General features: G+C 46.2%; 1 protein-coding gene across 2 annotated transcripts in view; it reads left to right on the top strand.

Annotated features, from left to right (window-relative positions):
• The first annotated feature begins 2792 nt into the window (after positions 1 to 2792).
• Positions 2793 to 13312, top strand: part of cntnap2a (contactin associated protein 2a) — a 226266-nt gene continuing 215746 nt past the window's right edge. Inside the window, exon 1 of one of the 2 annotated variants that reach the window (XM_071414746.1) lies at positions 2793 to 3326. In XM_071414746.1, coding sequence (XP_071270847.1) covers positions 3230 to 3326 — 97 coding nt within the window. In that variant the 5' untranslated portion in view covers positions 2793 to 3229. The remainder of the gene's footprint in view (positions 3327 to 13312) is intronic. The other variant, XM_071414747.1, reaches the window with a different exon arrangement.

The following is a 13312-nucleotide window of genomic DNA, read 5'->3' as shown; positions in this document are numbered from 1 at the left end:
AATGGTTAGGTGGTTACGAATGCACTGATAGAAGTGGACATACTTGGCATTTCGGCAACTTTGAAAAAACTAATTTACTGTCCTTAACACATTTTAGTTGATAGGCTTCTGAGTTTAGTACACTTCAGTATCTATCAAATATAGGTCTACAAGATCATATCATGAAACTAATTTACATTTTCACACTTCACATTTTACTCATTTAGCAGAAGTTCTTATCCAGAGCGACTTAGTGTATTCATCTTAAGATAGCTAGGAGAGACCCCCACATGTCACAGTCGTAGTCAGTATATTTTTCCTCAATAAAGAAGCTTTTTTGGGGGGGGGGGGGGGCGACGACAGATGTTTTGTCTTATTTAAGATACTCTTGAAGAGATAGAAACATTAACATTTTACATTTTTGGAATGCAAATTCACATGTGACCGAGTGATCAACCTACCCTTTCTCTATCCCACTTGTTGACTATACAGCATATTCTCCAGTGTTAAATCGTGTCCACACTTTTCAGGGTTAAATTAACACACTGCTTAGTCTATAGCTTTATTTGCATATGTTCCACCATGCCTTGCCTTTTGATTGAATTGTGGAGTTACCACCCATGACTGTACATGTGTATTTGTTAGTGACTGTCACGCCCTGACCGTAGAGATCCTTTTATTCTCTATGTTTGGACGGATTGTGCCAGCACAGCACTCCTGGTCTCCGGTGCGCCTCTTCGGCCCAGGGTATCCTGCGCCGGCTCTGCGCACTGTGTCTCCGGTGCGCTATCACAGCCCAGTGCGTCCTGTGCCTGCGCTTCGCACGTGCCGGGCCAAATTGGGAATTCAGCCAGGACGAGTGGCGCCAGCTTTAAGCACCAGATCTCCAGTGATCCCCCACAGCCCGGTTCGACCTGTGCCTGCTCCACGGACCAGGCCTCCAGTATGTCTCCCCAGCCTGGTGAGTCCTGTGCCTGCTCCAAGAACCAGGCCTCCAGTATGTCTCCCTAGCCTGATGAGTCCTGTGCCTGCTCCAAGAACCAGGCCTCCAGTAGGTCTCCCCAGTTCGGGGCCTGCAACGAGGGTCCCTAGTTCGGGGCCTGCAGCGAGGGTTCCCAGTCCGGGGCCTGCAGCGAGGGTTCCCAGTCCGGGGCCTGCAGCGAGGGTCCCCAGTCCGGGGCCTGCAGAGAGGGTCCCCAGTCCGGGGCCTGCAGCGAGGGTTCCCAGTCCGAGGCCTGCAGCGAGGGTCCCAAGTCCGGGGCCTGCGGCGAGGGTCCCCAGTCCGGGGCCTGCAACGAGGGTCCCCAGTGCGGGGCCTGCTGCGAGGGTCCCCAGTCCGGGGCCTGCGGCGAGGGTCCCCAGTCCGGGGCCTGCGGAGAGGGTCCCCAGTCTGGGGCCTGCAACGAGGGTCCCCAGTCCGGGGTCGGCGACGAGGGTCCCCGCACCAGAGGCGCCACCAAAGTGGGGGGAGCCAGAGGTGGAGAGGGATCTGCGTCCCGCACCGGAGCCGCCACCAAGATAGATGCCCACCCGGACCCTCCCCTATAGTGTCAGGTTTGCAGCCGGAGTCCGCACCTTCGGGGGGGGGGGGGTACTGTCATGCCCTGACCGTAGAGATCCTTTTATTCTCTATGTTTGTTTGGTCAGGGTGTGACTCGGGTGGGAAAGTCTATGCTTTCTGGTTCTTTGTTTTTGGCCGGGTATGATTCTCAATCAGGGACAGCTGTCTATCGTTGTCTCTGATTGGGAATCATACTTAGGCAGCCTTTTTTCCTTTTCTCATTTGTGGGTTGTTGTCTTTGTTAGTGGCATGTATAGCCTTAAAGAGCTTCACGTTCGTTTTGTTGTTTATTGTTTTGTTGGCGACATTTAAAATAAAAGAATGTACGCTTCCCACGCTGCACCTTGGTCCGGTCATTTCCTTGACGACGATCGTGACAGTGACAGAGACATGGTTGTTTCTTTCAACTATTTTCAGTCCTGTGGCCTTCACCAAGTGAAATCGAAATGAAATATGTTATAATTAAATATGTTAAATATGTTATAATTAAAATGTAAATCTTTAACAGAATACAGCAATTATTTCAAAAGGCCTAATTTTGCAGGCATAGTTTTACTGTGGCCTGAAACTCATAGTTTGTTTACAGGTCACATCAGGCCTGTAAATCACATTATGCTGGCTTGCAAAGTGATGTGTAATTTCTATTGGAATTCAGCCAGAGTGGGGATATCCAACATTTAGACTGACTATTCACCCACAACCTGCATCCAGAATGACTGCTATCTTGGGAAGATTACAATATGAGACTACCTACCCATTTTACTGTTGTATACATCCTGTATACATCCCTCCATTTAAACTGGAATAACTATAACTATATAACTAAAATGTGTCTTGGAGTGCAGTCCATTGGAGGATCCAGAGACCTTCCTATCATGACTCTCAGCATCGTCAAGTCCATTCCCTTCTTTTCTTCGCTTTCAAATGTGTAGAGTAGGCCTATATAGCCCATATGCTATCTATAATGTGTATAATTGCTATTGTATAGGTGTCGTTTCACTGAATATCACTGGAAAACACAGTAGATCTATGCTCAAATAATCCTAAATGTATAAAAATCAACTGGTCTGGCAATCTTTTCTAAATATGAGATAGGGTTACAAATGCATGCCGGCCCGTGGTGTCCCAAGAGGATTCCAGCGGGAACGTCGCGAGGAACATACCAACTGCCACCGGAAAGTGGGAAGCGGAGAGAGGGACAGAGCGAGAGAGCAACTTCAGCACCAATCAGCACTGGGCAGCGACTTCCGAGCGAAACGAAGCTTCTTTCATGAAGCCATCAGCAAATAGCTTTCAGTCTTACTAGTCGACAGTGCATTGAGTGCTGCCTACCTGAAAAATGGCTTGATATTGTAACAATTATTAACAGTCTCTATCTATCCTCTAATGTAGTTATTGGTTGTGACGTCGTTAAAGTTGGAGATCACGGGCACCGATCTCTGAAGAGATAGGATAGCTACTGTTGGTTGGTAGGCAATACGATTGAGGGAGAGAGAGAGAGAGATTGAGAGAGAGAGAGAGAGAGAGAGAGCAAGTGGTAGAAAAGAGAGATTCGCGCGCGCGGAGTCTTCTCCTCGCCAGTCTGTAGCTCTCGAGCGGCAGGGAGGCATTGTCTCGTGCTAAAAGGATATATTTCACCGCCACTTTCATTTATTCTGTTTTCTCTCTCAGCATTTTATCAACGCGAAGATGCACCGTCCTGGGCTGGTCTCAACATTCACGTTAACGTCAATGCTGTGGATTTTTAACAGTTTCCGCAGCCTGCACGGAGCTCTCCCTTTCGCACGTAAGTTACCGGTTTGTTTCATCGTCATTTTCCGTTTAGTGGTGGTGGTGGCTCTCGGGTGCATCCTGGGGCAGGGGATGATGGAAGGGAGGGCATGAGAACCGACCTGCACGCTGATGCACGAAATGGATACGGCTTGATGCCGTTATGAACATGTATTTTTGTAGATGGTGTCAACTGATTGTATTTAGTCATTCGTGTTTCGTGGGTGAATGTATGTGATGGTGCAGCTACGACGCTCCAGACCATTTCCCTCTTATTCCCCCAAAGCTAAATGGTTTTACGCTATTAGAACCGGGCTGGTGTTGTTGTCTAGGGTCAGTTACACATGAAGGGATGCTCGCCCAGTCGGTGCGGAGAGGAAAAGGCAATATGAGAAAAACATGCTGGTGGTGGTGGAACTTCATGCTTTGATTGGTTGCCACTTAAATTTTTGGAGAGGTTGTCAACGTGTATCTGGTTAAGGCTATGGGGTTACCATTGCAGATCGCCTAGATTATTTTGGAGACTTGTCTGTAGCGTGTTTAGAGTTAATGTGTCATTTGGTAGGTGGTCAGTTATTATTATTATTATTTTCTCTACAATGAATATCTATGACAAATAAATAATTCACAATGAAGATGATGATTCTATTTGAATTCAGTGTAGGCTATACATTAACTGTAGTGTGCCTGCTTGGTTGTGTTCCAACCCTGCTCTAACATACCTGAAACTACATGATCCTCAGGACACCAGGACACCTAGGAGGAATGACGCCCCTGGTATAAATCATAGATGTGCCCTAGATCAGAACACCTCAAATCTGATCTCTACTATAACAATATGAACTATTAATGTTGGTCCAGCACACTGTTACAGTATGTATTGTCCTCCTCAGTCTTATTTACAACATCTCATTTTAACTGCATCCATGAAGCTGTGTGTGTGTGTGTGCGTGTGTGTGTGTATGTGTGTGTGTGTGTGTGTGTGTGTGTGTGTGTGTGTGTGTGTGTGTGTGTGTGTGTGGTCTGTAGATTAATCATGCTCAGTGACAGTTGAGTAAGGAGAGGGAAACCAGACTGTTAGCTGTTAATTGCACTGCCATTTCTCTCTCTCTCTCTCTCTCTCTCTCTCTCTCTCTCTCTCTCTCTCTCTCTCTCACCCTGTCCATTCCTCTTTCTCTCTACCTTTCTTTGTTTCTCCCGTCTACTGTCTCTTTCCATATCTCTTTCTACACCTCTCCCTTTCTCTTCCCCTCTCCTCCACTATTTCTCTTCTTCTCTATATCTCTTCCCCCACTGATCCACCCTTCCTTTTCTCTCTCTCTCTCTCTCTCCATCCCCATCTCCCACGCTCTCTCTCTCCATTCTTCAGTTCTTCTCTTTCGCTCTGCCTCATTTTGTCTCTCCTCCGCTACACCCTTTTTCTCCTCCACCTTTTCCCTCTCGCTACCTGATTACTAAAAACTCCATTCTACCAGGATTCTCTCTAGGGAGAAACTGTGTGTGTGTGTGGGGGGTGTGTGGGGGGTGTGTGTGTGTGGGGGGGGGGGGGGGGGGGCTGTGTGTGGGTGTGTATGTCTCTCCAGGGATCAGGTGTAGGAACAGGATCAGTAATGGATGGATCTGATCCACAGCCCCACAGACCAGCCAGACTCTGGGGCTAGCTTTCCATACAACTCTTCCCCTCTCCCTCTCCTTGGTATAACACATGACTAGGATATAGAACTGTATCTGAATCTGAACATAATGTTGAAACATGTTGTTTTTCTATAAAACACCTCTTTAGTAGAGATACAATTTCCTTCCAAGAGTAGTGGAATATCTTTATTCCATTCAGTTTTTCATATAGGGACATGAATACCAAGATGATTCTAAGATGATAAAGGAAACAAATCCCTGGTTGTGTCAATGCACAGTGACAACCCATGCAGGATAATTCCTTTAACAATGTCCAACTACCACGACTACCATACCCGTGTGTGTGTGTGTGTGTGTGTGTGTGTGTGTGTGTGTGTGTGTGTGTGTGTGTGTGTGTGTGTGTGTGTGTGTGTGTGTGTGTGTGTGTGTGTGTGTGTGTGTGTGTGTGTGTGTGTGTGTGTGTGTGTGTGTGTGAGAGAGAGAGCGAGAGAGACGGAGAGAGATGGATAGAGGGAGACGGAGAGAGAGCAGAATCTAAAGTTATTCTAGTGGAATGTGTTCTTATTAGCACAAGTCAGAACACATCGACCTCGATTGGAAACGGTTCAAGAAGGATGAACAAAGGATGGAGGAATGGAGAGAGCGTTTGTCATGAGGGAGAATGGGATGAGGTTTGATAGCTTGTAGAATGGAGAGAGCGTTTGTCATGAGGGAGAATGGGATGAGGTTTGATAGCTTGTAGAATGACAGTCCGAGGGAGAGCAGTGACCACTGGCACTCTATCATTCACTATTATTTCAAATCATCAATATTGTTATTCCAGCACCGCCATTATAGTCAACTATTACATTACATTTCCTCACAAAAAAAAGAATAAATTAAAATAAAAAAGTCAACAAATTGTAGGAGTACTTGATGTTCAGTTGTGTCCTCCCCCATTCTGTCTTGTCACTATTTAATCTTTAGCAGGTAGTGCAGTTGACCTGCCATCAGAGTGTAGCCTACATTCTGACGTGAACCCTTTTAGCCCTGTGTGCTTGTGCTGGCCTTCCAATAGTCACAAGAGACACAAAGCAACCCGGGCACTCACTTTCCTTCTATTCCATTTGGTGTGGCAGATGTTAGCAGCAGCAGAGTACTTTAGGAAACACATACACCCCACCCCACCCCCACGACACAAACACACACAGACACACACAGACATTAAACACACACACGCACACACACACACACACAGACCATTAGCTTTTTACAAACTACCATCTCTCTATAGTCCTGTATTTCCTTTGCCTCTGTTTTCCCCTATGGGTGAAGATAAAGGGCGGCTGTAGTCAGGGGAAGGTGTGGGGACATTAATTCACTCCATCTAGCCCTGTAAATGGGTAAATAAGGTATTCAAGCGGCTTAAGAAACAAATTGAATGCAAAGGCAGGGAGTAAAAACATTTGTCTAAGTGGAAGCACTGTGGCCTTTACAATGTTGTTTCTTCCAGTAGGACTGGCGGTTTGGTGTGTGTGTGTGTGTTAATAACAGATATAGTCCATTAACCCTTGCTCAAGGTCCTGCAGAGGTACACCATCACTCAGACAAGAGTGACTGCCTCCTCTTTTCACCTCTCTCTCTCTCTTGTTCTCGCTCTCTCTCTCTTCCTCTTACCGTCCATCCCTCCCTCTCTCTCTCTCTCTCAAACACACACACCTCTTTCTCTCCCTTTCTCTTGCTCTATCTCACCTCTCTCCTCTCACCTCTCTCTCACTCCTCTCTGTGTCTATATCACTCTCTTTGTCTCGCTCCCTCTTACCTCTTTCTGACCCTCACTCTCTCTTCCTTTCACTTCTCTCACACATAACTGTATACATTTCTTACTTTCCTTCAAACACTGCAATCTCTCCCCCTCTTCCTCTTCCTCTCCCTTCTACCCTCCTTCTCTCTTTGTCCCTGTCTTCATCACTGCTTTTCCTAGACTCAGTGTATCTCTCCATTAATGACACTGGATAATCCTGGCTATTGTTGATGAGGGTCAAATCCCTAGAAACAAGTGTGTGTGTGTGTGTTTGTGCACGTGTGTGTGTGTGTGTGTGTGTGTGTGTGTGTGTGTGTGTGTGTGTGTGTGTGTGTGCGTGCGTGCGTGCGTGCGTGCGTGCGTGCGTGCGTGCGTGCGTGCGTGCGTGCGTGTGTGTGTGTATGTGTGCACGTGTGATACATCATCCAGCAGACTTCCTCTGCTGTCTAGTCATTTCCTATGGAACGTCTGAAGTGTGTGTTATTGATTGAGTCCGGGCTAGAGTGAAACAGAAGCATCTCTGATAGTCTATCAAGGACACTATGAAAGGATGGTAAAGCCATGGCTGGGGATGGCCTTGTATCTCTTATAAGAAGATTATACATTACATTATATATGTCTTGTAAGAAGATTATACATTACATTATAGTCATTGTCGAGCATCTGTTTTGCAGCTGACCCTGTTTTGCTGCCTACCTATAGTGTGTAAATGGTGAACCTGGGGGTTGGGATACTGGTACAGTATCAGCAAAATGACATGTTTCTGTTGAATAATGGATAAATAAAACATCTATTCCAATCAGTCGGCTCTATTCTTTCTATTCTAGTCTATAAGGGAAATTCTGATTTTTGCTTATTTCTGTATAGATTGTCCTCACACTATAGATTGCGCTGGTGTGATATTTATACTTAATTCATTTAATAAAAATTTGATTCCTAACTTAAAGTCTATTTCGGAAAAATAAAGGTATTCTTTCCTTTCTTCTATTGGATGACACATACATGTATAATGATATAGGACCACATTTATCTTGCCATGTGTAAATGAACAATATTTTCCTTTAAGGAGGCTGACTTTCATCTGAACAGAGTATCAAAAAATCGTATAACACCAGAAACTGTTTTTGTGCTTTAGAAAGGACGTCATCACATCTTTCTGTTCAGTATCCATTTGAAGCCACTGAATAATGGATAAAATGGCTTTCAGAACACATAATGAAAGAACAGCATTGATCCTTAAATGATGACATGTCATAATTGTTTTGATCTAGTGTGTGTGGGTGTGTGTGGGTGTGTGTGTGTATCTCTTACAGGGGACAGGGCTAGCCGTCCAAGTAAACAACACTCTCATGGCTGCTCATCCCCCTGTCTCAGCGCTCTATCCTCTCTATCTATCCTCTCTCTCTCTTTCTATTTCTCTCTCCCTCTCTAAAGAAGACCTCCTTGACCTGTTTGTTTCTCTCTGTTGGGGAGGCATCAAGCCTGCTATTTATAGGAAAGAGAGACAGAGAGAGGGAGAAAGAGAGAGAGAGAGATCGAGAGAGACAAAGGGAGAACATGTAGCCCTGCCTGACTGTATAGGCGAGAGTGATGAGAGGATGAGATGGGAGAAAAACTAGCCCTGCCTGGGTGATGGAATATGGGAATGGAGAGAGAATATGAGGAGGAAAAGAGTATGGTGAGAGATGGGATGGTCAGGCCTCACTGAGTAGAGTGGAAAGGAGCAAGAGAGGTAGAAGGGAGAGAGGTGGAAGGGAGAGAGGTGGAAGGGCGAGAGGTAGACGGGACAGAGGTGGTAGGAAGAGAGGTGGAAGGGACAGAGGTAGAAGGGACAGAGGTGGAAGGGAGAGAGATGGTAGGAAGAGAGGTGGAAGGGACAGAGGTAGAAGGGACAGAGGTGGAAGGGAGAGAGATGGTAGGAAGAGAGGTGGAAGGGACAGAGGTAGACGGGACAGAGGTGGTAGGAAGAGAGGTGGAAGGGACAGAGGTAGAAGGGACAGAGGTGGAAGGGAGAGAGATGGTAGGAAGAGAGGTGGAAGGGACAGAGGTAGAAGGGACAGAGGTGGAAGGGAGAGAGATGGTAGGAAGAGAGGTGGAAGGGACAGAGGTAGAAGGGACAGAGGTGGAAGGGAGAGAGATGGTAGGAAGAGAGGTGGAAGGGACAGAGGTAGAAGGGACAGAGGTGGAAGGGAGAGAGATGGTAGGAAGAGAGGTGGAAGGGACAGAGGTAGAAGGGACAGAGGTGGAAGGGAGAGAGATGGTAGGAAGAGAGGTGGAAGGGACAGAGGTAGAAGGGACAGAGGTGGAAGGGAGAGAGATGGTAGGAAGAGAGGTGGAAGGGACAGAGGTAGAAGGGACAGAGGTGGAAGGGAGAGAGATGGTAGGAAGAGAGGTGGAAGGGACAGAGATGGAAGGGACAGAGGTAGAAGGGACAGAGGTAGAAGGGACAGAGGTAGAAGGGACAGAGGTAGAAGGGACAGAGGTGGAAGGGACAGAGGTGGAAGGGACAGAGGTAGAAGGGACAGCGGTAGAAGGGACGGAGGTAGAAGGGACATAGGTAGAAGGGACATAGGTAGAAGGGACATAGGTAGAAGGGACAGAGGTGGAAGGGAGAGAGATGGTAGGAAGAGAGGTGGAAGGGACAGAGGTAGAAGGGACAGAGGTGGAAGGGAGAGAGATGGTAGGAAGAGAGGTGGAAGGGACAGAGGTAGAAGGGACAGAGGTGGAAGGGAGAGAGATGGTAGGAAGAGAGGTGGAAGGGACAGAGGTAGAAGGGACAGAGGTAGAAGGGACAGAGGTAGAAGGGACAGACTAAAAAACGGGAGGAGGAGGAGGCATATGTATTCTGGCACTACTCTGAGGCCTCCCTCCTCTGCTCCCCATGCACAAACCCTTACACGCGTCTTAAGGGTTTAATCCTGTACAGTTTACTGTACATCTAGCACGCAGTTCCAAACACTCACAACACCCCTCTGGACTTAAAAGGGGAAACCCCCATTAGCCTGTGATTGATACCAGCTGTTGCCCAACTGGACTACATGATATTGACCTGTATTTAGCACATAACTACCTGTGCTTTCTGCCTGTGGCTGGCTAAATACTGTTAGCTGCACACACACACACACACACACACACACACACACACACACACACACACACACACACACACACACACACACACACACACACACACACACACACACACACACACACACACACACACACACATATACCCTGAGTATACAAAACATGAAGAACACCTGCTCTTTCCATGACATAGACTAACCAGGTGAATCCAGGTGAAAGCTATGATCACTTGTTAAATCCACTTTAATTGTAGATGAAGGGGAGGACACAGGTTAAAGAAGGATTTTTAAGCCTTGGGACAATTGAGACGTGCCATTCAGAGGGTGAATGGGCAAGACAAAAGATTTAAGTGCTTTTGAACAGAGTATTGAAGTAGCAGTGGCGGTCGGTGCCGTTTAAGATGAGGGAGGACGATTATTTTTTTCATGAGCATGGCCTTATTTCTATTACAATATATAGGATCACTGTCATTCTTATTCCATTCACCCAGCTCAATGTAACAGGGATAGGTTTAGGCTACTACATGATACTCTAATTTTCCCAGTACCCATCATGAGGTTCCTACAACCTAGCCTATGATTGAAAGTTTGCAATGTAGGTGCACACAGATTGAGAGAAAGATTTGAGGTGACATACAATGACACATTCAATTCCACCCTGCACACTCTTTCCTGGGGTGAAATCATTAGTGCCAACAGTTACAAACAATAGTTTCTATTGGACAAGTTCAGGTATGTGTAACGGTTTTCTTCCGTTGGTGAAGGAGAGGACCAAAATGCAGCGCGGCTAGTGTTCAACATGTTTAATAAACAAAGAGACGATAACGTGAACACTATACAAAATACAAAATAACAAACGTGAAAACCGAGACAGTCCTATCTGGTGCAGAACACAAAGGCAGAAGACAACCACCCACAAACCCCAACACAAAACAAGCCACCTAAATATGATTCCCAATCAGAGACAACACAAAACACCTGCCTCTGATTGAGAACCATATTAGGCCAAACATAGAAACAGACAAACTAGACACACAACATAGAATGCCCACCCAGCTCACGTCCTGACCAACACTAAAACAAGTAAAACACACAAGAACTATGGTCAGAACGTGACAGTATGTTTATCCCCATTCCATTTTGTTTGCTTCCGTTCAAGAAATTTGCCATGTACACCGGCCCGAAGAGACGCACTGGAGACCAGATGCGTTGAGCCGGCTTCATGGCACCTGGCTCAATGCTCAATCTAGCCCGACCGATACGTGGAGCTGGGATGTACCGCACCGGGCTATGCACCCATACAGGAGACACCGTGCGCTCTTCCGCATAACACCGTGTCTGCCCGTACTCTCGCTCTCCACGGTAAGCACAGGAAGTGGGCGCAGGTCTCCAACCTGACTTCGCCACACTCCCCTTTAGCCTCCCCCCAATAAATTTTTGGGGTCTCCTCTCGGGCTTCCTGGCCAGCCGTGTTCCCTCATAACACCGGTTCCCCTTCGCAGCTGCTTCCGCTCTCCTAGCTGCCTCCACCTGTTCCCATGGAAGGCGATCCCTACCAGCCAGGATCTCCTCCCATGTGTAGCAACCCTTTCCGTCCAACACGTCTTCCCATGTCCATTCCTCCTGGTACCGCTGCTGCTGCCGCTGCTTCCCGTTACCACGCTGCTTGGTCCGAGATTGGTGGGTGGTTCTGTAACGGTTTTCTTCCGTTGGTGAAGGAGAGGACCAAAATGCAGCGCGGCTAGTGTTCAACATGTTTAATAAACAAAGAGACGATAACGTGAACACTATACAAAATAACAAACGTGAAAACCGAGACAGTCCTATCTGGTGCAGAACACAAAGACAGAGGACAACCACCCACAAACCCCAACACAAAACAAGCCACCTAAATATGATTCCCAATCAGAGACAACACAAAACACCTGCCTCTGATTGAGAACCATATTATGCCAAACATAGAAACAGACAAACTAGACACACAACATAGAATGCCCACCCAGCTCACGTCCTGACCAACACTAAAACAAGTAAAACACACAAGAACTATGGTCAGAACGTGACAGTATGTTTATCCCCGTTCCATTTTGTTATGCTTCCGTTCAAGAAATGTTTTTCAACAGAATTGTCGGAAAGAATACACCCCTGAACACACAGTTCACTTTCATAGCAGCCACGTTGTATTGCTTCTTGCATCAATGCGCTCTCTTCCTCTCACCTTTTCCATTTGCTTGTGGACTTCAATACACAACACATCAGCTGTATGTGACCAGGCAAAAAAAAAATCCAAGCCAAACCATGCCATAACCACTACACACAGCCTACATCATTGTCACCATATTAGCTGAAGTAACATCATAGTCAACATAGCTAATAGAACTAACGTGTTCGTAAACCTGCTACAATCATGCAGTAAAGTTACAGTGTACAGTCAGTAAGCAATTTAGCACTTACACTGGCGGGCCCCAGTAGCAATACATTAGTAAAACCAAAAGCTAACCTTGACTTGGAAGAGTTCCAGTGTTGTGTTGGATAGTTATAGCCAGCCAGCTAACATAGCATCCCTCTGTTTGAGCAGGGTGTTTGAGCTTTCAGCTCAAGATTTATTCTCTGATCCTTTGATTTGGTGGACGCCATCTCAGTTCATGCTGCAAGAGCTCTGATCCTTTGATTTGGTGGACGCCATCTCAGTTCATGCTGCAAGAGCTCTGATCCTTTGATTTGGTGGACGCCATCTCAGTTCATGCTGCAAGAGCTCTGATCCTTTGATTTGGTGGACGCCATCTCAGTTCATGCTGCAAGAGCTCTGATCCTTTGATTTGGTCTCAAAATACAACAATGCCCCTTTAAGACAAAAAAAAGCTCTCGCTTTCAAAGATGTCTAGAAAGGTATACGTTTTGTGTTCTTGTAGGAAGCAATCACTCCCCTACTGCTAACTACAAATGATCTATAACTGGGCTAATAACTCACTAACTAGCAAAGGATATGATCAAAATGTGCACACGTGGCTAGATGCAGCTCTTGTTTTAATCTCAAAACAAGCGCATCTACTCACGACCGCTAATGCTGTAAACACAGTCCAGTTCAAAGTAAATGGCACAGATCCATATATGGCAATGGTCTATTTTCATATAGGCCTACTGCAGCTCTGATTGTTTATGCCGCACCGGTCTGTGTAGAGTACGGGCTGAGTAGTGCCTGTCAATGTAATGGAATCCTACTCCGATGCGTTCTGCCTACAACAAAATCTGTTGCATAGTTTTATTTGTTTTGCTATGTTGCATTGGAAGTGGCTAATATTGCGTGTCACAATTGCCACAGTAAAGGGAGACGTTTATAGTGTTAACAGGGAAAACTCTAGAACAGAGGTCACCAACCTTTTCTGAGTCAAGATCACTTGAAGTCAAAATGCAAGTGGAGATCTACAATTCATATTTTTTTCTTACATTACTTAAAAACCGTAAACCTATGCAACATTAACCAATTAATGACAGTAC

The sequence above is a fragment of the Salvelinus alpinus genome, chromosome 8 (assembly GCF_045679555.1).
Source record: "Salvelinus alpinus chromosome 8, SLU_Salpinus.1, whole genome shotgun sequence".
Lineage (NCBI taxonomy): Eukaryota > Metazoa > Chordata > Actinopteri > Salmoniformes > Salmonidae > Salvelinus > Salvelinus alpinus.
This window is presented reverse-complemented; position numbering and strand designations above follow the sequence as displayed.